This window comes from Mixophyes fleayi, chromosome 11 (assembly GCF_038048845.1).
Source record: "Mixophyes fleayi isolate aMixFle1 chromosome 11, aMixFle1.hap1, whole genome shotgun sequence".
Lineage (NCBI taxonomy): Eukaryota > Metazoa > Chordata > Amphibia > Anura > Limnodynastidae > Mixophyes > Mixophyes fleayi.
In genome coordinates this window covers 6,662,384-6,688,918 of record NC_134412.1, presented here as the reverse complement: position 1 = coordinate 6,688,918, position 26,535 = coordinate 6,662,384, and the positions used below count along the sequence as shown (strand labels likewise).

The following is a 26,535-nucleotide window of genomic DNA, read 5'->3' as shown; positions in this document are numbered from 1 at the left end:
TGCAGGGACACAGAGTGTGTGGATGATAATACAGCGGCACAGAGTGTGTGGACGAGGATGCAGGGGCACAGAGTGTGTGGATGATGATGCAGGGGCAGAGAGTGTGTGGATGATAATGCAGGGGCAGAGAGTGTGTGGAAATGATGCAGAGGGGGCACAGAGAGTGTGGATGATGCAGAGGGGCACAGAGAGTGTGGATGATGCAGGGGCACAGAGAGTGTGGATGATGCAGGGGCACAGAGTGTGTGGATGATAATGCAGGGGCACAGAGAGTGTGGATGATAATGCAGGGGCAAAGAGTGTGTGGATGATAATTCAGGGGTAAAGAGTGTGTGGATGATAATTCAGGGGCAGAGAGTGTGTGGATGATAATGCAGGGGCAGAGAGTGTGTGGATGATAATGCTGGGGCACAGAGTGTGTGGATGATAATGCAGGGGCAGAGATTGTGTGGATGATAATGCAGGGGCAGAGAGTGTGTGGATGATAATGCAGGGGCACAGAGTGTGTGGATGATGATGCATGGGCACAGAAAGTGTGGATGCAGAGGGGGCACAGAAAGTGTGGATGATGCAAAGGGGCACAGAGAGTGTGGATGATGCAGATGGGCACAGAGAGTGTGGAGGATGCAGAGGCGCACAGAGAGTGTGGATGATAATGCAGGGGCACAGAGTGTGTGGATGATGATGCAGGGGCACAGAGTGTATGGATGTTGATGCAGGCACACAGAGTGTGTGGATGAGGATGTAGGGGCACAGAGTGTGTGGAAGATGATGCAGGGGCAAAGAGTTTGTGGATAGTGATGCAGTGACACAGAGTGGTTGGATGATGATGCAGGGGCAGAGAGTGTTTGGATGATGATGCAGGGGCACAGAGAGTGGATGCAGAGGGGGCACAGAGAGTGTGGATGCAGAGGGGGCACAAAAAGTGTGGATGCAGAGGGGGCACAGAAAATATAGATGATGCAGAGGGGGCACAGAGAGTGTGGATGATGCAGAGGGGCACAGAGAGTGTGGATAATAATGCAGGGGCACAGAGTGTGTGGATGAAGATGCAGGGACACAGAGTGTGTGGATGATGATGCAGGGGCACAGAGTGTGTGGATGATGATGCAGGGACACAGAGTGTGTGGATGATGATGCAGGGACACAGAGTGTGTGGATGATAATACAGCGGCACAGAGTGTGTGGACGAGGATGCAGGGGCACAGAGTGTGTGGATGATGATGCAGGGGCAGAGAGTGTGTGGAAGATAATGCAGGGGCACAGAGTGTGTGGATGATGATGCAGGGGCAAAGAGTGTGTGGATGATAATGCAGGGGCACAGAGTGTGTGGATGATGCAGGGGCACAGAGTGTGTGGATGATAATGCAGGGGCAGAGAGTGTGTGGATGATGATGCAGGGGCAGAGAGTGTGTGGATGATAATGCAGGGGCACAGAGTGTGTGGATGATAATGCAGGGGCACAGAGTGTGTGGATGATAATACTGGGGCACAGAGTGTGTGGATGATAATACTGGGGCACAGAGTGTGTGGATGATAATGCAGGGGCACTGAGTGTGTGGATGATAATACTGGGGCACAGAGTGTGTGGATGATGATGCAGGGGCACAGAGTGTGTGGATGATGATGCAGGGACACAGAGTGTGTGGATGATAATACAGCGGCACAGAGTGTGTGGATGATGATGCAGGGGCAGAGAGTGTGTGGATGATAATGCAGGGGCATAGAGTGTGTGGATGATAATGCAGGGGCAGAGAGTGTGTGGATGATAATGCTGGGGCACAGAGTGTGTGGATGATAATGCAGGGGCAGAGAGTGTGTGGATGATAATGCAGAGGCAGACAGTGTGTGGATGATGATGCAGGGGCACAGAGTGTGTGGATGATGATGCAGGGACACAGAGTGTGTGGATGATGATGCAGGGGCACAGAGTGTGTGGATGATGATGCAGGGGCACAGAGTGTGTGGATGATGATGCATGGGCACAGAGTGTGTGGATGATAATGCAGGGGCAGAGAGTGTGTGGATGATAATGCAGAGGCAGAGAGTGTGTGGATGATGATGCAGGGGCACAGAGTGTGTGGATGATAATGCAGGGGCAGAGAGTGTGTGGATGATAATGCAGGGGCAGAGAGTGTGTGGATGATAATGCAGGGGCAGAGAGTGTGTAAATGATGATGCATAGGGGCACAGAGTGTGTGGATGATAATGCAGGGGCACAGAGTGTGTGGATGATAATACAGGGGCACAGAGTGTGTGGATGGTGATGCAGGGGCAAAGAGTTTGTGGATGATGATGCAGTGACACAGAGTGTGTGGATGATAATGCAGGGGCAGAGAGTGTGTGGATGATAATGCAGGGGCAGAGAGTGTGTGGATGATAATACAGGGGCACAGAGTGTGTGAATGAGGATGCAGGGGCACAGAGTGTTTGGATGATGATGCAGGGGCACAGAGTGTGTGGATGAGGATGAAGGGGCACAGAGTGTGTGGAAGATGATGCAGGGGCAAAGAGTTTGTGGATGATGATGCAGTGACACAGAGTGTTTGGATGATGATGCAGGGGCAGAGAGTGTTTGGATGATGATGCAGGGGCACAGAGAGTGGATGCAGAGGGGGCAAGGAGAGTGTGGATGCAGAGGGGGCACAGAAAGTGTGGATGCAGAGGGGGCACAGAAAGTGTGGATGATGCAAAGGGGCACAGAGAGTGTGGATGATGCAGAGGGGCACAGAGAGTGTGGATGATGCAGAGGGGCACAGAGAGTGTGGATGATAATGCAGGGGCACAGAGTGTGTGGATGATGATGCAGGGACACAGAGTGTGTGGATGATGATGCAGGGGCACAGAGTGTGTGGATGATGATGCAGGGACACAGAGTGTGTGGATGATAATACAGCGGCACAGAGTGTGTGGACGAGGATGCAGGGGCACAGAGTGTGTGGATGATGATGCAGGGGCAGAGAGTGTGTGGATGATAATGCAGGGGCAGAGAGTGTGTGGAAATGATGCAGAGGGGGCACAGAGAGTGTGGATGATGCAGAGGGGCACAGAGAGTGTGGATGATGCAGGGGCACAGAGTGTGTGGATGATAATGCAGGGGCACAGAGAGTGTGGATGATAATGCAGGGGCAAAGAGTGTGTGGATGATAATTCAGGGGTAAAGAGTGTGTGGATGATAATTCAGGGGCAGAGAGTGTGTGGATGATAATGCAGGGGCAGAGAGTGTGTGGATGATAATGCTGGGGCACAGAGTGTGTGGATGATAATGCAGGGGCAGAGATTGTGTGGATGATAATGCAGGGGCAGAGAGTGTGTGGATGATAATGCAGGGGCACAGAGTGTGTGGATGATGATGCATGGGCACAGAAAGTGTGGATGCAGAGGGGGCACAGAAAGTGTGGATGATGCAAAGGGGCACAGAGAGTGTGGATGATGCAGATGGGCACAGAGAGTGTGGAGGATGCAGAGGCGCACAGAGAGTGTGGATGATAATGCAGGGGCACAGAGTGTGTGAATGAGGATGCAGGGGCACAGAGTGTATGGATGTTGATGCAGGCACACAGAGTGTGTGGATGAGGATGTAGGGGCACAGAGTGTGTGGAAGATGATGCAGGGGCAAAGAGTTTGTGGATAGTGATGCAGTGACACAGAGTGGTTGGATGATGATGCAGGGGCAGAGAGTGTTTGGATGATGATGCAGGGGCACAGAGAGTGGATGCAGAGGGGGCACAGAGAGTGTGGATGCAGAGGGGGCACAAAAAGTGTGGATGCAGAGGGGGCACAGAAAATATAGATGATGCAGAGGGGGCACAGAGAGTGTGGATGATGCAGAGGGGCACAGAGAGTGTGGATAATAATGCAGGGGCACAGAGTGTGTGGATGAAGATGCAGGGACACAGAGTGTGTGGATGATGATGCAGGGGCACAGAGTGTGTGGATGATGATGCAGGGACACAGAGTGTGTGGATGATGATGCAGGGACACAGAGTGTGTGGATGATAATACAGCGGCACAGAGTGTGTGGACGAGGATGCAGGGGCACAGAGTGTGTGGATGATGATGCAGGGGCAGAGAGTGTGTGGAAGATAATGCAGGGGCACAGAGTGTGTGGATGATGATGCAGGGGCAAAGAGTGTGTGGATGATAATGCAGGGGCACAGAGTGTGTGGATGATGCAGGGGCACAGAGTGTGTGGATGATAATGCAGGGGCAGAGAGTGTGTGGATGATGATGCAGGGGCACAGAGTGTGTGGATGATAATGCAGGGGCACAGAGTGTGTGGATGATGCAGGGGCAGAGAGTGTGTGGATGATAATGCAGGGGCAGAGAGTGTGTGGATGATGATGCAGGGGCACAGAGTGTGTGGATGATAATGCAGGGGCACAGAGTGTGTGGATGATAATGCAGGGGCACAGAGTGTGTGGATGATAATACTGGGGCACAGAGTGTGTGGATGATAATACTGGGGCACAGAGTGTGTGGATGATAATGCAGGGGCACAGAGTGTGTGGATGATGATGCAGGGACACAGAGTGTGTGGATGATAATACAGCGGCACAGAGTGTGTGGATGATGATGCAGGGGCAGAGAGTGTGTGGAAGATAATGCAGGGGCACAGAGTGTGTGGATGATAATGCAGGGGCACAGAGTGTGTGGATGATGATGCAGGGGCAGAGAGTGTGTGGAAGATAATGCAGGGGCACAGAGTGTGTGGATGATGATGCAGGGACACAGAGTGTGTGGATGATAATACAGCGGCACAGAGTGTGTGGACGAGGATGCAGGGGCACAGAGTGTGTGGATGATGATGCAGGGGCACAGAGTGTGTGGAAGATAATGCAGGGGCACAGAGTGTGTGGATGATGATGCAGGGGCAAAGAGTGTGTGGATGATAATGCAGGGGCACAGAGTGTGTGGATGATGATGCAGGGGCACAGAGTGTGTGGATGATGCTGCAGGGGCACAGAGTGTGTGGATGATAATGCAGGGGCACAGAGTGTGTGGATGATGATGCAGGGGCAGAGAGTGTGTGGATGATGATGCAGGGGCAGAGAGTGTGTGGATGATGATGCAGGGGCACAGAGTGTGTGGATGATAATGCAGGGGCACAGAGTGTGTGGATGATAATACAGGGGCACAGAGTGTGTGAATGATGATGCAGGGGCACAGAGTGTTTGGATGATGATGCAGGGGCACAGAGTGTGTGGATGATAATGCAGGGGCAGAGAGTGTGTGGATGATGATGCAGGGGCACAGAGTGTGTGGATGATAATGCAGGGGCACAGAGTGTGTGGATGATAATGCAGGGGCAGAGAGTGTGTGGATGATGATGCAGGGGCAGAGAGTGTGTGGATGAGGATGAAGGGGCAGAGAGTGTGTGGATGATAATGCAGGGGCACAGAGTGTGTGGATGATAATGCAGGGGCACAGAGTGTGTGGATGATAATGCAGGGGCAGAGAGTGTGTGGATGATGATGCAGGGGCACAGAGTGTGTGGATGATAATGCAGGGGCACAGAGTGTGTGGATGATAATGCAGGGGCAGAGAGTGTGTGGATGATGATGCAGGGGCAGAGAGTGTGTGGATGATAATGCAGGGACACAGAGTGTGTGGATGATGATGCAGGGGCACAGAGTGTGTGGATGATGATGCAGGGGCAGAGAGTGTGTGGATGATAATGCAGGGGCAGAGAGTGTGTGGATGATGATGCAGGGGCACAGAGTGTGTGGATGATAATACAGGGGCACAGAGTGTTTGGATGATGATGCAGGGGCACAGAGTGTGTGGATGAGGATGAAGGGGCACAGAGTGTGTGGAAGATGATGCAGGGGCACAGAGTGTGTGGATGATGATGCAGGGGCACAGAGTGTGTGGATGAGGATGAAGGGGCACAGAGTGTGTGGAAGATGATGCAGGGGCACAGAGTGTTTGGATGATGATGCAGGGGCACAGAGTGTGTGGATGAGGATGAAGGGGCACAGAGTGTGTGGATGATGATGCAGGGGCACAGAGAGTGTGTGGATGATAATGCAGGGGCACAGAGTGTGTGGATGATAATGCAGGGGCACAGAGTGTGTGGATGATAATGCAGGGGCACTGAGTGTGTGGAGATGAAGGAGGGCGCAGAGCGTGTGTGGAGATGAAGGGGCACAGTGTGTGGATGAAGGGGGCACAGAGTATGTGGAGATGAAGGAGGGCACAGTGTGAGTTAGTTGTACATTTTTCTTTGACAGAAATATAATTGAAAAAAATATATAAAAATATTATTTTCCCTTGGATTTATGTGTATCTTTGCATACAACTAAATAAGTATTTCTGTCCTGAACTAAATACTTATTACGTTTTTTTGACCCAATTACTTATGAAACGGGACTGCTCTGTAGTTATTTTGGAGGGGTGCCTTGAAAAAATTATGGAGACTCTAAGGGTGCCGCAAACTGCAAAAGTTTGGGAACCACTGCTTTAAATTATTGATTAGAACAGGGTTTCCCAAACGCAGTCCTCAGGGCTCCCTAACAGTACATGTTTTCCATATCTCCTTGCTGGAGCACAGGTGTAGTCATTACTGACTGACACAATGTAACAGATCTACAGGTGGTCCTAATTATGTCACCTGTGATCCGGAAAACCTGCACGGTTGGGGAGCCCTGAGGACTGAGTTTGGGCAACCCTGTATTAGAACATTAAATTTACTGTCATATTTGCCTGTCTTTGGCAGTACAGGTAAAAATTGCACATTTTTCTAAGTGTACTTGTCCTGCAGTGTTGTGAAAAATCAAACACCAATAATACATTTCTAGATATTTAAGCGATCTGTTGGTGCGCGCTGTCCTGTGGGCTGAAGATCATGTGACACTAATATTATGTGATCTTTTAGAGCCATTGGCTGTAAGCTGGCAGACTCCTTACAGTTTGAGGACATCTCTCGTTAAAACACACGACTATTTGTACCTGTACAGAAAGAAGAAGCTGTAATTCACAATAGATGTTTTTTAAGTATATATTTATTTTGTATAATACTTTAAAGAAAGCAAAACAGTTTTGTTATAGTGATTGGTTTGTAGCAATAATCTTCCCGCTAAACATTCATAATAGTCTCCATGAAACGTTTTATTTTTCTGTTGTTGGAAAGTAAAACAGGGAATAAATATTTTCCCCAAGGGAGTGAAACAATGTTCGAAAGAGGACATTAACAATTCAGCTTTAATCCAGTAGACACATTCTTAATAACAAGCAGAAAGTCTTTAATCCTGTTTGTTTGAACATTGACAGTGTCTATTTACAAATAAAACTATTGCTCAGTGGAATAATTAAAAGTAATTTGTAATTATTTATAGCAAGTGGTGTTACGGCAACATTATATTGGGCAGGAAATGCTGTTTCTCTGTCACACTGGAGCCCTTCAAAGATCCAGAATTTTGTGCAACAGCTGAAGAAAACTTGGGTGACACTGGCCTAAGAGATTTCCTAGAAGAATCTACACAGGCTTTAAAGTTAACTCTTATTCCCCTGGAGGTAAGTGGTGCAGTTGGCAACATTGTTTCACAGAATAAATGTCTTTTGATCAATTGAGTAATGACACAGGGAATAAAGTATAATGTTTACTTCCATCATCTATTAATTGCAGATATATATAGACAGATACAGTATAACACTCCCTGCACTAGAGCGCCCTCTACAGGCTAATCATATTATATTTGCTTCAGTCTCTCTTTTCTTGTATTGCTTTGTTACAGCTGCCCTCCCAGTCTGCATGTATCTCGAGGGCAGAGTGTGATTATTGGGTGCCCTGTGGAGCCAGCGAGACCCCCACCCTCACCTTCAGCACCTACTCCCTCCCACCTGCCTATTTCTTTGTGTGGAATGGGGCCAGGTGACATATTCAATTTTTGGGAGTGTGGTGCTGAGCTGTGACATCATAACCCAGCGCCACCCCTCAGCCCACTACAAAGATGGAGGGGCAGCAGCTGGAAGCTTCACAGGTGAGAAGTTGCCAGTAGTTGGCTTTCCATTACAATGGCCGGCACTCAGTGTGGGGTGAATGAGTGAGGATGATGTCACTCATTCAGTGTTTTAGGTGACCCCCCCCCCCCCTACACCCTGGCATCCTAGGAATCCACCTAGGTGTTCACTGGACTGGGTGCGGTTTTCTAATGTGGCAGGAAAGCAAGTGCCCCTGTTTTATAGTGGGAGTACGGGAGGCAGGGACAGGCTGGGCTGGGGGACAGGGGGGCATCTGCCCCCGGGCTGGTCCCATAATGGGCTACCTTGGGCTGGGTCACTGGGCCACCTCCATTTTTGTCCTTTAAAGTAGGCTAGTGAGTGGAGTCTTGCCCACCCTCCCCCCCTCCCCCGGACTGAAATTTGCCAGCCATCCCCTGACGGGAGGTCTTCTTCTGATTTCAAGATTGCAAAATTGTCCGCTGACACAAAATTCCTGACTGGCGGGATGGCGAGACAGTCCATCAGAATTGAGACTGCCCCACTTAAATCGGGACAGCCGGAAGATACAGCATGCCACGCCAGCTCCTCATCTCACCATCCAACCGTTATTTTCTATACTGCTTGTCGCAGGACAAGAACATAACACTTCTAAGATCCCCGCTCCCTCCCAGCCAGTACTACGCCAAATGCACCTTTCAGTGTGTGGGAGATCTTGGTGAAATATGGCACTGAGGGCAGGGTTCAAATAGTGACAATGACTGAGAAAGACCCCCAAGATGCCTGGATGTGTTCGCCCGTGTCCCTCGATCCAAAAAAACATAGAAACCCATAGCTGCAGAGATTATGAGGAGGTGAGAAGATAGAGCTGGGTACACAGGGTGGATTTGCAGTGGGGAACATAGACTTAGATAACACATCAAGCAATGGCATATTAAAGGGCAAGGGGGACCCCTAAGACATCCGGGCCCTTTAGCAGCGACATTGGCTGTCCTATATCACCAGACACTTCCTGTAAAACTTTTACAACATTAGACAAGAGGAGCGCTACCTGAGGGTCAGGAGCCCACGTGGGGTCTCAGAATCTGTTTTGGGGTCCATTGATTGTCAGATATACAGTATATTCTATTGGTAACTGCAACTTCAGGGCTCCTAGAACTATGACACTCTGATGAGCAGTGACTGTCATTTGGTATTTGACAGACTCCACAGAGCCCCAGTAGGGGGCAGCAATTGAACGCAGAAGACAAGTACATAAACTATTACCAACATATTCCTATTAATCCTGTTACAAACATAAACCCTGACAGTCCCTGACAGTCCCTTCTAACAGGACCAACACTGGTTAAGGTAAATTAAATGGATAAATCATCACATAGTCAGTATGCAAAAAAGAGTGTTCCCCCTCTCTCTAAGGCTAACAACCCCTTGCTGATAGGCATTGGTGCTATTACCAAACCCATAGGATGGGGAGGTCAAAATCCAGATTGAAAACCCCAGGAGTCGTCTTCACCAGTAGCCAATCACAAGCTTTGGTTAATTTCTTTATGGGGCTTTTACATGTTTATTTGTTGTTGTTTTTTTCTGTTTTTACATTTTTACTGTTTGGACGACGGCGCAACCAGAAGAGAACAACACTTTTTAAAATATATAAAAAAAGTGGTGAATGAATTTGTTGGGGAGTCTTTTATTCAATGAAAGTTTATTTTAAAATTGTGGGTTTTTTTTTTTTTTACGCTATTGGCATAATGTGAAAGGGTCTTCGGGTCCCTTGTTCATTATACTGGGACCACCGAAGTTGATACTTCAGGAAATCCATTCTTGCTAATTACCCCGGCTCTGGTTGAATTTCACTACCACATTCTGACTTTCTGGGGTTCATACAACACTAGTTATATACAGATTATATACAATGACATTCAGATGGAAAAAAACGTTGCTCATATGAGCTTGCAATCCAAGAGACGTGTGCATCACTTAATACGTTAGAGAGGAAGCTGTGGACTGGACAGATAGAAGCTAGCCTGAGCTAGATTATTTGTAAAAATAGAGGGAACTATATATTTCAAACTTAGTTTAATTAAATCCTTCTGTGCAGGTCATGAGTAAACTGTTGTAACTGCTTCCTCTTTGCCTGATCTCTGCAAAATTTGTGACCCTATCCCAAACTGCAACGATGTCATAACCGTCCCCCAATAATGCGACCAATACACCTTGCCATTCGGCCACGGACTCAGATATTTTATCGTGAGAGAGTTACCACATGTCAATCAATTTGACAGCAGACCTCAGGAAGAAGATAAGGGATTATGAGAAAGAGAAGTTAGAAAGGCAACTGTACTGTAAGTAGACTCACTAGCACCATCATTGAACCTAAGTAAAGTCTTGCAACCAGTACATTGTTATACGGCCATCCCGTAATACTTACGTTAGACAAATACAAAAATATAGGGTTGGAGTCCTCTTACGGAGTCATACAGATGGTGTGGACTCCAGCAAGGAGAATTGTACAGACTATAGTTATAAGACACACGTGCTCTTTACTCACTGCTTGTCATACAGTAGAAATCTCTCTCCGAAAGGTCATTTAAGGTCCTCCCTTTAAGTTTGGCTGGTTCCTCACATGGAGAAGGGGGCCACACTGCCACGGTTTTGCCCGTCCCGCTTATCCATTGGACAAGCCACTTGATCTGGCAGTCACAGTGTAAAGGATTTCCCCTTAGATCTCTGCGGAGAAAGGTCACCGTTAAATTTCTCTCAACGTCTAGCACAGGATGTTCCTCTCTATACACCCTACAGAACCGGTCATTAAAAAAAAAAAAAAAAGTGTAGATAGGTAAAGACAATTCCATATATTTCCAAATTCCCTCTAAAAGTTATGTTCAATGTCCTAACCAATGCATTTTCCATTATTCTATATTTATTTTTTCAATGGATCAAAACTAACCCCATTGTCCACACTAGTACTTTAGTTGGGGCTGGTCCTGATACTCACACTCATTGGGGACCTTTGTGGTTGAACATCATCAAATGTTTAGGACCTCTAGAGGAGAGGAAGGATCCAACGCCTTGGGTGGAAATGATAGCCGGCTCATGATTGGATGAGCATTCGGCATTTTGGACCCCACCTAAACACTAGTATGGGGGAGAGGGGTCATTTAAAGCTTAAGTTAACATAGAAGACCTCTTTGAGGCAAAACATAGTTGCAACAATGTCAGAGGACGAACAGTAGTCCTGGCTGTCTGCCAATTGTGTTATAAAAAATAGAGAAGGGAGTGTAAAAGCTCAGACTACTATCTTTTGAAACTGAATTGATACAGGTTGGCTGAAATTTCTAACTTTAGAAACAACTTTAAGGGCTAGTTTACACAGGTGATAATTAATCGTGCAGTGCTAAGGGATTAATCTCATAGCAGCAATTGTTTGTTTTCCAACCAATTTTTTCCAACGATCTATGATGCTTAAGAGATTTTTAATTACAGTTTAGTGTGATGACTGCCTTCAATGTTGCATGATATCCCCTTGCAAGGGCAGGGGCAAACGCAGGATTTGTAGAGGGGGGTTTCCACACCATGCCACCAGTGGGCGTGACCAGCATGCATGGGGGCGTGGCTATAATATTAGACAGTGCTTGGCTGCTCTCCAACTCTTCCTATCCCCATCATATACATGGGCAATGCTGCGTTCACTACTGTTAGGTGCACGCAGCTCTCCCTTTTCTATGAGCGCTATAAAAGCACTTAGCCAGTGGCCTGCTGGCTTTATATGTTCACAAATCTACTTGGTGGCTCTTAAAATCTCTATAATTCACAATAGTGGGAACGTCATTTTGACTCTACCCCGAGCATCTGTAAAGCAATTCAGGAGTTCACTATTTTCTTACATGTGCTTGACAGCTGTCAGTGTCCGGAACAAACCACTAGGGAGAGATTCCAGATGATTATTAGCCAAACTCCTGTACGGGAGACAAAAAGCTGAAATTATAAATCAAAGCATTATCTATATTATCATCCAGCTGTCAGGTGACTCAGAAAGAAGAAGTCATATAACATTTCATGAATAATCAAGCATGAGTTGTCTTTCATAATCTACTGCACTTTATAATACTTATCCTTAATACATTACCCATATCTCTCTACTCACAGGTGAATCAGCGACCTTAGTCCACGCAACGCGTTTCCAGAGATTGATTTGATGTTGTTGTTTTCAATGAACCTGATGAAAGGTAAAAAATACGCATTTATGATATTTTCTCATATTCTTTACGCTTTCAGATACAGGGGAGTAACCGAAAAACTTGGCCCTTCCTCTGGGTCTGGTTAAGGTTAACTTAGGAGCAAACTCCACTCATAAGAATCAGGTTATCTAAAATACACGCAAACATTGGTCACATTTTTGTGCTGTATCGTAATCACTTAAAAAAAATCTCTACTTAAGCAAAATGTATTGGTAACATAGTTGAATAAATATCTTTTTTATGGGCATTGTAGCAGTATAATGCCAACAAGCGACTGTTGAAAAGTAATATATTTTTTCCCCCAATTAGATACTTTCACGCACAGAATTCAGCCCAACAAATAAACCCACAAAGAGAGAGAGAGAGATACCAGATATATATTCTGTACTTTATTATACGCTGGGTCTAAGCAGTGTGCAGGTCTTTATAAAGTCTCTTTATAGATTTTTCTGAGGGTAGGTTTTTTTTTCTACTTTACTTTTTGATTTTTATTGCTCCCGCAGGCAAATAACCAATGTTGACCTCAGACAACACCTATAATTCCATCCTGAGCATTCTCACTCTGAGGTAGGTGTTGCCCATAGCAACCAATCAGATTGTAGCTATCATTTTCAAGAATGCACTAGATAAATGCCAGAAAGAATCTGATTGGTAGATATGGTCAGTACCTTCACTTTTCACTTTTTAGCAGGTTTGATAAATCAACCTCTTGGTCTCTGCGTCCAGTGGTGATTCGGACAAGCTTTGCTCACTAGCACTCTACATCATGACCATGATTAGGAGGATGAGAGGATTGAACCCCAGGGAGTACCACCGATGTAGACTGAGAGGATTCCACCTGTGGACTGCATGGTTCTGTACATAGACGCACTATATGAGGGCTACCCCACTATAGGAAAGTTGAGGAGTTGAATTTTGGGGAGGAAAAAGCTTGGGCCACCTTCCAACGCAAAGGGATAGAACAACTTATCCTTGAGTACAGGTCATGGTCAGGGGCAAATGAAGGATTTGTAGAGGGGGGTTTCCACACCACGCCGCCAGTGGGCGTGACCAGCATGCATGGGGGCGTGGCTATAATATTAGACAGTGCTTGGCTGCTCTCCAACTCTTCCTATCCCCATAATATACATGGGCAATGCTGCGTGCACTACTGTTAGGTGCACGCAGCTCTCCCTCTTCAAGCACAGCCATGTGAAGAGGGAGCAGGGTCCAGCCACCTCAATTATACAGTGCCCCAGGCTTGGAGGGGGGTTTCCAGGTACTAGGAACCCCCCTTCCCCCTCGGTTTGCCTATGCTGGTGACCCTAAATTAAGGATCATTAAAGCAGACATTAACAATATATATAATAAGCAGCACAATTACACAAATACAATCCACTGTTTGGAGTATCTGTTGGTCCTTTTAGTGTACAACTTACAAGTACTCCAAGTGTTTCAGCTTCAGAAAGGCGTCATCAGAAATCACATTCAAGGAGCAAGACGTGAATAAGCTACAAGGAGAGAAGATAAAGTGTCAGAACACCTAGTTCAGAGGCAAATGAGCTGCAGATAGGTGTATAGGTGAACAAAGAGTAATGAAAAAAAAAACATTAATAATATCACCTGAAATTAAGAAAATTGAAGTTTCCATTTAAAACAAAAATGAGCAGTAATGTTGGAATTAAGGACGGGGGAGGGTCAAAACGATAGCTGGCTGGACTATTTTTACATTTTGCCCCTACAATCCTGCAAATGTCTCTGTCCGATTGCACAAGCCGAAATCATAAAGCAGATTTCACTAATCATCATCATCATCTATTTATATAGCACCACTAAATCCACAGCGCTGTACAGAGACTTTACTCACATCAGTCCCTGCTCCATTGGAGCTTACAGTCTAACTTCAGTATGTTTTTGGAGTGTGGGATGCAACCCACCCAAACACGGGGAGAACATACAAACGCCACACAGATAAGACCACAGTCAGGAATCGAACACATGACCCCAGTGCTGTGAGGCAGAAGTGCTAACCACTGAGCCACCGTGCTGCCAGTACGTGTGTTTTAGACAAGTTTTGTGGAGGCTTTTTTTCCCGGTTCCTAAATGACCCCGCACATCTCTTTAAAACGGATGAAAACACAAATATTTTACTGTACCAGGAAAAATATTGTTAAATGAAAATTCACTGCGGTTCATCACAATAATTATAAAGCCATTTGCTTCTTGCAGTGAAACAAGGTGGAAAGTGAGAGAACGGTATAATTATATCATTACTAATTAGCACACAATGATTGTACTCACAGAATCTGCATTGTCTGAGAAGGAGCGAAGCTGTCAGGGGGGATACTGGTGAACCCACATCTTAGGAACGAGCTGTAACAAAAATAAAATCACCATTATGTTATGTTTCTTTCATTTGATTATTATATTTTTTTTGCATTGTAAGTACCCTTCTTCAATAAATATAAGCTTAAAGGGCCTGATTCATCAAGTCCCTTTGTGCGCCGTATCTTGCGAGAAATAGCTCTGCGTATGCTCAAGAAACGGGTCTTACGCCAATGAGCGCAGCTGCAGGCAATTAATATCTGAACGCAAGTGACACGTACGACTGCCTACGACTTGAAGTGCGGAACGGAGGTGGGAAGAGGACGGATGAACCGAGGCAATGTACAGTAGGGGCCGATGCAGATGCGGCAGATTCAAGCCCTGGGTTTCTCGTTAGAATGCTTGGTTCAGTCGTATCATTTGCACCTGCTACAGAGCAGGTGTAAGTGCCGACTGATAGTGATGACTGCAGGAGTGATGACAGTGACAAGCGGCAGGAGAGAGGAGGATGCTGGGTCCCGGGCGTTGCCGGATTGGTGAGTTGTTTTTTTTGGGGGGGGTGGTTTCCTCTTCCTGGCCCCCGGGATGCCGAGAGGGCAGAGTGAGATGATGATGCAGAGAGGGCAGAATGAGAGGATATTGCAGAGAGGGCAGAGTGAGAGGATGATGCAGAGAGGGCAGAGTGAGAGGATGATGTAGAGAGGGCAGAGTGAGAGGATGATGCAGGGGGGGCAGAGTGAGAGGATGATGCAGAGAGGGCAGAGTGAGAGGATGATGCAGAGGGGGCAGAATAAGAGGATGATGCAGAGGGGGCAGAATAAGAGGATGATGCAGAGGGGGCAGCATGAGAGGAGGATGCAGAGGGGGCAGAGTGAGAATAGGATGCAGATGGGGCAGAGTGAGAGGAGGATGCAGAGGGGCAGAGTGAGAGGAGGATGCAGAGGGGCAGAGTGAGAGGATGATGCAGAGGGGGCAGAGTGAGAGGAGGATGCAGAGGGGGCAGAATGAGAGGAGGATGCAGATGGGGCAGAGTGAGAGGAGGATACAGAGGGGGCAGAGTGAGAGGAGGATGCAGAGGGGGCAGAGTGAGAGGAGGATGCAGAGGGGGCAGAGTGTGTGGAGATGAAGGGGGCACAGTGTGTGGATGAAGGAAGGCACAGAGTGTGTGGATGAAGAGGAACACTGTGAGTTAGCTGTAAATTATTCTTTACCAGAAATATAATTGAAAAAAATTATATAAAAATATTCTTTTCCCTTGGATTTATGTGTATTATTTTTGCATAGAACTAAATAAGTAATTTTGTCCTAACCTAAATACTTATTACGTTTTTTTTGACCCAACTACTTATAAAACGGGACTGCTCGGTAATTAATTTGGAGGGATGTCTTCAAAAAATTATGGAGACTCTAAGGGTGCCGCAAACTGAAAAAGTTTGGGAACCACTGATCTATATCCTGCTGCGACATAGTAACAATATCATATACGCTTATAAATATGAAGATGACTTTTCATTTCGGATCTTAGACTGGTTTTCTTTTCCTTTGCAAAGATTGCAGTTACCATGGCGATCAATGTATTAGGATCGTCTGTATCTCGTTGAAGAGATGTCTTTGTCTAATGGCATTGTCTGAACACACATTTGAGCGCCCCACTCTTCACCCACTTATCTGCCGTAATATAAAGGTGGGTGTTTAAAGTGTGCAGGGAGAACAACAATTTGCCAGCGAATAGTGAGTGCAGCATGGAGGTTGTCATACAGATAACATTCACTGTACACTGACTGCAGCAAGTGTCTCAGGCGGATGGATTAGAGAAAAATAACATCTCTGCAAAATGTCAATTACATGTCTACAAGTCAGACACAGCTGCCCAATCTGTTGCTATTCACCAGATGTACAAATACTGTTGTGTCATAGCTGTAAGTTACCTGTTCTGTATTAGGTGGTAAGTAATTCAAGAGAGTTATTAGATTGATGTTTAGCTGTACAAAATGTTATCAGATAGATGCTCAGATACACAGGTTGTCAGATATATGGTTAGATACACAGGTTGTCAGGCTAGATACACAGGTTGTCAGATAGAAGGTTAGATACAGAGGTTTTCAGATAGATGGTTAGATACACAGGTTCACAGATAGATACTTAGATACACAGGTTGTCAGGTAGATGGCTAGATACACAGGTTGTCAGATAGAAGGTTAGATACAGAGGTTGTCAGATAGATGGTTAGATAAACAGGTTGTCAGGTAGATGGTTAGATATAGAAGTTGTCAGGTAGATGGTCAGATTCATAAGTTGTCAGGTAGATGCTAAGGTCAGGGACGTCATTTCCATTGGGCACGCTGGGCAAGTGCCCAGGGGCCCCATGGGTAAGGGGGCCCTTAATTAGGGCTCATAAGTAGAAGTAATCCTGAAAACAAGCAAACAAACTTACCATTTTGCGGTCACGCGGTGGTGATTCGGCTCCCTCCCTGTTCCCCTCCTCCGTGCTGCAGTTGAATGTCGAGCGTGACATCATCACGCCCAACATTTTCAGTGATGAGCGCATCGAGAGGAGCTCTAACGTGACAGAGAAGCAAGCGAGGATTTGAAGAAGAAGGAATACAGAAAAGTAGAAAAAAGAAGAGAAGAAGGGGGTGCAATCGGAGAAGAAGGTGGTAGAACGGTAAGTGAAGTAGGGGATTTGATTTCTTAGTTGCTGTACTTGCTGTACTTGCTGTACTTGCGCTCCTCCATAGACGGAGTACGGGATTAGGATACTGCTACAACCCTCCACTGTTGCCCTAATATCCCATAAATATACAATATAATTTGATTGTTTATGAGGAAGGGGCGCATAGGGTGGGTAAGGGAAAATATTCCTATTCTAAGCTAGCTAGTTACTTTGAATATATTCTTGTTTTGTAAGTACTCTAGAGTTGAGTAAGAGATGTTATAACCTATCCAAGGTGATGACTGCTTTGCAGTCTTAAAGACCGATCAGATGGAAAAATGTATAAAAGTTTTACTAAGACTATTGTTGAGTGCACATATATACTGAAGGGGGGAGCACTGGAGAACAATAAAGGGCATATCATATAATAATGACATAATGAGCTCTGTAATGAGCCCCTTTGGCTTAATTAAATAATCTCATTCCACTAAATGAAATCTAGTTTCTGCAGTTCGCTTCATTTGCACTTGGCAAGGAAAACCTTTCACCCATCCAATTCCTGCCATCAGCATTGATATCACTGCACCACCGGCACCAGGCCACAGATCCCCATAAAAATTGTGTACAATGGCGCAAATGTAGGCATTTAACGGCACAAAAGACCATTTGCGCTGCAGTTTGTAAATAACGGAAGTGTGTTAGTTTGCAGGTAGATGCTGACATACAGAGGTTGTAGGTTGTAGAGATTCCGGTGCAGGAAAGATAGGTATTGGCAAGTTGTCAGACTCAGGAAAACCGATAGTCGGGTACATAATACAATATTTGCACTTGTTATTGAGTAACTTGCACTAGACAGCAGCTAACTGCTGATTGGCTGCTGTGGTTCAGAGTGACACCTAAAAGCAATGTTAGTAAATAATATCCCCCCGTGAAACGTAAGTAAGGCATCGGTGGACTCTTACATGGAGATGATATCCAGGGAGTACGTTCTGGGTATGTAGCTGGATCCGTCACACAGGACATTGTCCCCAGTACAGTTACAGGACGATGGACACTTCCACTTTGGGGGTCTCGCCCGTCGCATCAAACACAAGGGAACGAGACCCAAGAAAAATATGAGTCCGGTTGACAGACAGATTGGGAATCTCATTGTTCTCAGTTCTTCAGTGAAGTCGTTATTTATCTTCTAACTTTAAGATGTACATTTTATCTTCCCACCAGTCTCATTCTTTATTTTGTATCTAAATTAGTTTCCTGTTTACCCCCTTACAAGACAGCGCCACCTTCTGTCCCACCTACTACCTCGCAGACCTTCACATTCACCTCTCCTTCCTATCTACACCTCCGCTCCATAATCTGTTAGTGGTGTCCTCTCTTCCCACTTTGAAGCCGGTACTGTCTGTCCGTCCTCCTCCTTTAATTTCGTTACCACCACACTTTGGAGTGTTCCTGCGTTTGTTTCGGAAGGCAGAAAATTCCATTCTGTAAATAAAAACAAACAAAAAAATAATCATCAATATTAAATTAAATTAAATAGAGTTCAGTTCTACTGACGCTGCATCTTCAGATGTCAAACTATCATCGTACTAGTTAGCATTGTCAAACATGTCCATAAGCCCCTAACTGCGCATGTTGTAGAGATCTACTGTCAGGGGTGCAGGTGATGTAATAAGCAACATCAATTACTAAATTATTAATGCACCTGGAAATCATACACTGTAGTCGAGAATTGAAAATCCCTAAGGTAACTAGCATTGCGGTAGAGAATCTGTGGAACAACCTTTAGGCAAGTCAAATTTTGCAATGGATCACAGAGTTCTGATGATACAATCTTCAAAGTTCCACTTTTTCTTTGGCCATTCCAACCTACATTTGCACAATCTGCATTGAACAGACCTGCGCAGAATACGTATGAGATTTGCACTAAACCAAAACAAGGAAGCCCTTTTCTTGTCTAAGGCTGGGCACACACTACAGAAAAGTGTGATGTGATGTCGTTAACGACTGAAAGTCCCGATGAGCAGCCGATTTCTGTGTACACACCTACACGATTTACCTGTGATCTTCATCTGTCATAAGCATGATCTGACAAGATGGTGACTCTGCACACTCCATTGAGTGTATGCAGGATATTGTCACAGCCAGACCATATCTAGCAACAGTCCTAATTGTGGTGGGAAAGTCCCAAATTCTGTTGGCTTGGATTGGGTTAAATTGGTTAACTCTTAACCTCTCTGCAGGACATCACCAGACTCAACAGACCTAAAATACTGCCACCACCAAATTCCAAAAACTAATCTGCTACAATTACAAAACTTAATTTAGTTTTTTTTAAAAAATGTAAAAGTACTAAATCTATAAATTTTATTAAAGTCTGTTTGGAATAAAAATGTTTGCAATTGGAACACAATACGATAAATACACATTTATTAAAGGTCACGTTGTACATACAAATGTTTACGTCATGGAGAAAACATCAGAAAAACATTATGAAATAAAATGGATTCAATCCAAAATTCTTTCCACTTCTATCTGGGCAGCTGAGAAATATCCGACTTGGAGGATTTGTAGCAAAACGATTCTCACAGCAGACGTGTTATTCTGTGATAAAGCTTAAAAAGGTATTAGTTTTGGAAAGTCTTTTATAGTAAAAATAGTTTATCAAACTATATCTAAAACCGTTCCCCTGGGTGCGGAATAGAAAGTAGGCGCCATGGAAGCCAACAGGTCGGAACTCAGCGTGCTATTCAACCGGACTAAAAATATAAAAGCGACTGATTCTCGAGGATCAAAATCGAAACATGTCTGATCAATTCTTACAATACAAATAAAACATAGGGTTCTGTAGGAGCTGTAGAGACGAGCGACATTTTCAAAACTGTTCCAAAAAATATTTGCCACCTTACGCGTTTCGCCGGTAGAATATGTCCTTCAGTGTTGCCAGCCCTATCCCCAACCCCCCACACAGCAGAATTAATTTTTCAGTCGTTATCCTAGGACTTCTAAAGCTGGGTACACACCTATATAATCATATTTACGATGCAATGTCCCTAACGATTTCGCCAACAACTGAAAGTCCCGATGAGCCGATTCATGTGTACACACCTACACGAGGTACCTTCAGATCTGTGATCTTCATTCATAGACTATAAATTCTGTCACATATGACTTTACAAATACAATTAGAAGTGGAATCGGGAAGTGAGGATACATCAGGCATGGACAAAAACCAGGACAGAAGACACTAGCGAAACGTCCTTATCCAGACCTGGGACCGAGACTGCGACTGAGACTAGATTTCTGTGTTCACCTCTCACAGCTCTTTCTAATTAGGCCAATAACCACTATATCCATCACATTTAGCATCATGGATAACTGATGGATTGAGAAAATCTCAATGTATAATTTTTATTTCGTTTGTAGGTTTTAATTTATATTCTTCTTGTTATTTTCACCACATTCATGCCTCTTACCAGACAGGTATGTTTTTTGGGCATATAGCATACCGGTGAGGTTTCAATGGACGCGTTGGAATCCAGATCAACCTAATTTGTTACAAGGTGCTATCACTTGGGTATAATTGGAAGGCTTCTGAATGCTTAACAATCTCTGATAAATTTCTAGATAAAGCTGGGTACACCCCAATACAATTATCGTGCAGTTCACACGATTCATAACCATTTGGTCAGATATTACATTAGTGTGTACACTCCCACGATCATGTTTTTTCGTACCAAAGCACATGGCATCTGTTGATTTGGTTTTATAAACGTCATAAAACTCATAATCAATGATAGAACGATATCGGGCAAATGTGGCAGAGTGTACGCACTCCCCACGGCTGCGAAGGTGGATATCTGTACAGTGTACAGGGTCACGATCTTTTCAGCAGATGGTTATGAGAGATGAAGATCACAGATCTGCAGGTACATCGTGTAGGTGTGTACACATGAATCGGCTCATCTGGACTTTCAGTCGTCGGTGAAATCGTTAGAAACATTGCATCATAAGTATGATTGCATAGGTGTGTACACAGCTTTAGAAATTTTTCCGGGGGTCCCTATTAAAGATCGAATTGGAGGGTCCCATTTGCAACACATCAGGGTTAAATTGCAACTGTATTACAAAAGGTTTCTCCAGACCGCAGTATAAGACGCTGTGACATACTGCATTGTGGGAATGTTCCAAGATAAAAACTTCTCACATAGTTTTACAGCTTATCCTCGGTTTATGGTTAAGATTTAGTCTTGGATATAGGGACGAAAGCTTATGGTAGGCGCGGATTTAGGATTATTATTTATTACAGAGACAATGGTTAGAAATTAGACAAGATAAAGGTTAGTATTTTTTTAAAAAAATATTTTTATGATGTTAGTATTATTCTGATCAACCAGCGACTCTCTTGTTAGATGAGACATTTATTCTTTGAGAAACAGGGCCTGATTCATTCACGAACGTAATGTGCGTTATTTTAACGTACGTACATGGCGCATACGCACGTCCTTATTCAACAGGCAGCGGATCTAAAGATTCGTCTGGTGACTAATACGGGTCTAGGAGCGCTCTGCTCTAAAAGACAATACACTGTAGGATACCTCCAATACATATGTGGATTATAAAGCCACAAAAGAACACAGAGGAACAAAAATTCTATTCAATCAATGTCTCCTGTTAATAATATAGTCATTATTGACAATTAAAATAACATTTAAAAACAAAAAATAGGTTTTTTTTTCCATTTTTTCCAAATAAAATACATTTATTAGGATGTTATGAATGTCTACTGTGCATAAAATGCATTTTATTTTTTTACAGTTGCTCCTGATAGCAAACACATGTTCCAGCCCCTGACACCGTAGGCTGTAGTAAGGGTCCTATGTGTCAGGATTCCCAATAAAAACCACAGAGAGAACGTAGTGAAATGAAGGGGTTTTTATTAACACCGGTTACACAGGTTTCAAGTTGCAGTACGGTAGGTTATGGCAGAAATAGCTAAAGAACACAGTGGATAACAGATGCAGAATGCGGTGGTCCGCAGGACTTTACCACGAAGTAGTGGAGATGGCACACAAGGTGCAACGGTCTGCGGAGCAAGGCACTGAAGATTCAGAGAACAGGTAGCAATAATCTGCAGAGCGTTACTACAGTATACTGGCGTAGACACAGTGGCTGAGATGATCTGCAGATAGATGTGCTGCAGACTCAGAGAACAGGTAGCAATAATCTGCAGAGCGTTACTACAGTATACTGGAGTAGACACAGTGGCTGAGATGATCTGCAGATAGATGTGCTGCAGGCTCAGAGAACAGGTAGCAATAATCTGAAGAGCGTTACTACAGGATACTGGCGTAGACACAGTGGCTGAGATGATCTGCGGATAGATGTGCTGCAGACTCAGAGAACAGGCAGCAAACAGGAGCCAGGGAACAGGACCAGCAACACAGGTAATTGCAGCAGATGATCTGGCCAAGGTTGCTGGGACAGGCAGCTTATATAAGCCAGGAGCAGGTGTTTAAGCTTCCAGCAATAACGAGACAGGTAAGAGCAGGCTAAGTACCACAGTGGCCCCTTTGGTGGACAGTGGTACTACAGGCAGGATACAAATATATACAAAAGTCCAACAAAGTACCTGCAGACAGGAGCTGCAGGATGCAGATCGTAACACTATGCGCTCAAAAAAGAATTGGACATTCGTGCGTTCACTGGTTAGTCTCGGTGCACGCGCAGTGCGATTTTACGCAAAATACGGCGCTTATTGGCATTTACGTTTGTTAATGAGTCAGGCACGTAGTGTCTACTGTATTCCTAGGATTCCACAGCACAGAGATAAACGTTCCTTTATAGCTTTCACTATCTAGATTCTATTATTAGAAAGGATAATTGTGGGACATCTGTCCTGATGGAGACAGTGCAAATGTTTATTTTTACCCTTGTGTTCTGGTGACCTATCGTTTAGCGCTGGCTCGTTGCAATGTAAAGTAGTCCTACACCCAGCGGTGCATCTATTTTGCGGACTAGACCAGTATACTGCCAATCATATCTAGGAATCGCTGAAGGACTGTCTGACTAATATTCATGAGGACTGACTAATATTCATGAGGATATGAATTATGAATACCTCCTTTGGTGATCATTTGTGTAGCTAAAAACTGCTGCCCCGCAGTATAAAAATAGCTTTCAACTCTCCATGCTCCTCAATTGGTGCAACATTACATCAGTACAACTAGAGTATTTCCATTAAATGTGCCTAATGCATAGGCAAACCAAGGGTTGGTTTCCTAGTGCCTGGAAACTCCCCTCCAAGCCTGGGGCACTGTATAATTGAGGTGGCTGGACAGTGCTCCCGCTTCACACGGCTCTGCTTGAAACGGGAGAGCTGCGTGCACCTAACAGTAGTGCACGCAGCATTGCCCATGTATATTATGGGGATAGGAAGAGTTGGAGAGCAGCCAAGCACTGTCTAAAATTATAGCCACGCCCCCATGCATGCTGGTCACGCCCACTGGCGGCGTGGTGTGGAAAGCCCCCTCTACAAATCATGTGTTTGCCCCTGCAATGTTGGTACAATAACTGCTCAGAGCTAGGACCACCCTATTAGGAAGACCACCTTGAAGATTGTGGATGGTTTGAATATTTATTTGCAAATGCGTCCAACTGACACTTTGTTGGTTATCCCTACAATATGCATTTACATTTTAATCTGGGTGCAGGCATGCTCCGCTAAACGTTACTTGTCGTAAGTTAACAGACAGAACACAGTGCAGGATTGGCACATGCATATGTGCAATGTAAAACCCCATCACAGTGCATGCAAAAAACTATATACTGCTAAAAAAAAGTTTAAATTTATTTGCCTTTTTTTTTTAGTAAATACATAAATCAGGATGTTCTTAATATGTACTGTACATCCATATAGACTGTCTTCCTTGCATACACATGTACTGTGCTATCTAGTGGCATGCTTATGGGTATTTTTTAATACAAAGACTATGCCGTATCAGTCATCACCATCACCTGCCCTGTAGTGGTGCATATGATACGGCTAAACTGGCCACATCTGCATATTCCCGCCCTTACTGTATATGGGCCTACGTTCATTTCCCCCCTGTTTCACCCCTCAAATTGTAGAAAGGCGTCAGAGTCATTTGCATTCAAACCATACTTTCCAACTCTCCCGGAATGTCCGTGAGACTCCCGGATTCCGGGTGGGTCTCCCGGACTCCCAGGAGTGTATGGCAGTCTCTCGCATCTGCCCACTTCCTAGTGAAGTGGGCAGAATTAGGTCCAAAATTCCATGCCCCCCTTCCCCTCCCCACAATGACGCAATTTTTTTCGGATCCCGCCCCCCGCACGCCCACCTCCCCCCGGCAGCTCCCGGACGCCAACTAGAAGAAGTTGGCAAATATGGTTCAAACGTGAATTGCATGCAATTGTGTTCATTGATGCAAGGCCCATTTCTGAGCATGAAGAGAGTTATTTCACGCAAGATACATCACGCAACGGGACTTACGTACGAACACCAATCAGGCCCATTATGTTCAAACGTTTTTTGTAACCAACTCGGTCCAATATTAAGTCTATATTCATCTTTTAGGCCTACAGAGACACATGGCTGAGTTTGTGCTATTCACAAGGCAGCAGACACAATGTACAAATTTTCTTTCGTTTCTCTATTTTCTTCTTGTTCACAGTCTTTGCCAGTAGCCCATTTACTTAGTCACAACCCCGGAGACGGCAATGTTTTACAGATATAAATGCGTATTAAGAGTCTATCGTTACACAGTAGAATTCAGAAAATAATTCACACGCCTAGGGCAAACTAATCTGTAACCAAAGCTAAGTTTCAACGAAATTTATGATCTTCTGGCTGAATGTGACATAAAGACATCAAATGTAATAAATATAGAAGACAAACCATCCAGTATTCTCCCTCTTCCTGTCTGTTCTGTGACCTCTTTGTCACGATATCTTATTGTGAATCCGATTAGATTATTTTGGACAGTGCAGAAGATTTGAGTCACATGAATTCTCTCTCAGACGTCTTATTAAGCAAAACAGCGGTAACATCACAAGTGAGCTGATATCTCATTATAATGACTCCTGCCTTTGCCATCTAATGCGAGCCAGATTAACCAAAGCTAATTTGTGATTGGTTTAAACTGTGCAATAAATAAAACCATCGATAACGTGCACTTAGTGTATTCCAATTAAATAACACATTTTGTTCTCCTCTCGTTATTTTCTTGTTCCATCACAAAAAGCAGCAAGACACTTGCTGATGGTACACTAAGGGGGGACGTTAGCTGAAGTATAGATATAGGGTAAGTGGTTCATTATGGAGATGGAAGCATTAAGCAAACTAGTGCAAAAGAATGTTTCAAAGGACCAAAAAAAGTGGAAAATGCATCTTTCCAACTTCATGTTAGCAGTTTGCTGCCTGAGTCACCTGACGGGAGAAAAGATCACTTAATGAAAAGAAAAAAAAAAGGAAATTCAGAGCTGCCATGTGATGTTGGGTTGACTCAGGCACCCACGTTACCATTTGGGAGTCTAACGATGCAAAACATTTATATAATCCTATTAGTGCAATCTAGGAGCGAGCGTGAGATACGGTTGGGGGTATAAAGAAATAACATTTTGCAGCCAGAATGATTCATTGTCTGAATATTACTTACCACAAGGGAAGAGTTCTGTCTTGCTGAACGATCCACGTTTCCACAAATCTCATCACGTGTTTTCTTTTGCTTAATAACTTTCTTGGTGAGGGTCCCTTGTCCCCGTCTTCTTCTAGTCCCCCTAAATGCCCCCTGCACCCCCCCCTTTCTTGGTCTGTCTCTGCCTCTCTTTATCTAGACTATTTTTGTGCTTCTCTCTCCCTCTCTGTGTAGTGCGACTGACACAATGTGTTGTTTGACTGATTCTTTGGGATGGTTCGAAGGGAAGGACCGGATGGATGATGTGTGCTGCTGTTTGGAACATTCATGTGCCAATTTGCTGCTCTATCTGTCAAAGCGTGTGGTTATCATTTGATTTTTGTTTTCAATAAACATCAGTTTGTGTTCTTGTAATAATTTGGCCGCTTGGACTGCTCACGGGTTGGATAGAAAAAATAAAGAATCACAGATTGATACAGAATAATACTTTAAGATTTGTGTATCATTTGTGCAAACTGCAACATTATACAGCATCAAAACTTTACTAGCACAGGGATGGCCACCTACATCTAATTTTAATCTATTGTTTTTGCTTTGTGCAGGCAGTCCAGAAACTTTTGCTAAATACATTGTTTCACCTCCCTAGCTTGCTTGCGTGTGTTTTTACCAATGTACTTATATCACCTTATTTCATTGTCCTTGGGAAACAAAGTAGTTTTGTACTTAGTGAAATTTGCAGGAGGGT

General features: G+C 44.6%; 1 protein-coding gene and 1 long non-coding RNA gene across 3 annotated transcripts in view; both read right to left on the bottom strand.

The window, feature by feature from the left end:
- LOC142107118 (uncharacterized) overlaps positions 1-19,246 on the bottom strand; it is a 232,537-nt gene extending 213,291 nt beyond the window's left edge. The window contains exon 1 of the long non-coding RNA XR_012679872.1: positions 19,184-19,246. This is a non-coding gene — a long non-coding RNA (uncharacterized LOC142107118). The remainder of the gene's footprint in view (positions 1-19,183) is intronic.
- Positions 1-26,126, bottom strand: part of LOC142107113 (leucine-rich glioma-inactivated protein 1-like) — a 32,749-nt gene extending 6,623 nt beyond the window's left edge. The window contains exons 1-7 of one of the 2 annotated variants that reach the window (XM_075190281.1): positions 25,812-26,126; positions 18,460-18,618; positions 14,460-14,531; positions 13,598-13,669; positions 12,086-12,157; positions 11,826-11,897; positions 10,490-10,668 (exon numbers count right to left, since the gene is read on the bottom strand). In XM_075190281.1, coding sequence (XP_075046382.1) covers positions 10,490-10,668; positions 11,826-11,897; positions 12,086-12,157; positions 13,598-13,669; positions 14,460-14,531; positions 18,460-18,617 — 625 coding nt within the window. In that variant the 5' untranslated portion in view covers position 18,618; positions 25,812-26,126. Of the gene's footprint in view, positions 1-10,489; positions 10,669-11,825; positions 11,898-12,085; positions 12,158-13,597; positions 13,670-14,459; positions 14,532-18,098; positions 18,619-25,811 lie in introns of those variants that run through there. The other variant, XM_075190280.1, reaches the window with a different exon arrangement.
- Between the last annotated feature and the right edge of the window lie 409 nt (positions 26,127-26,535).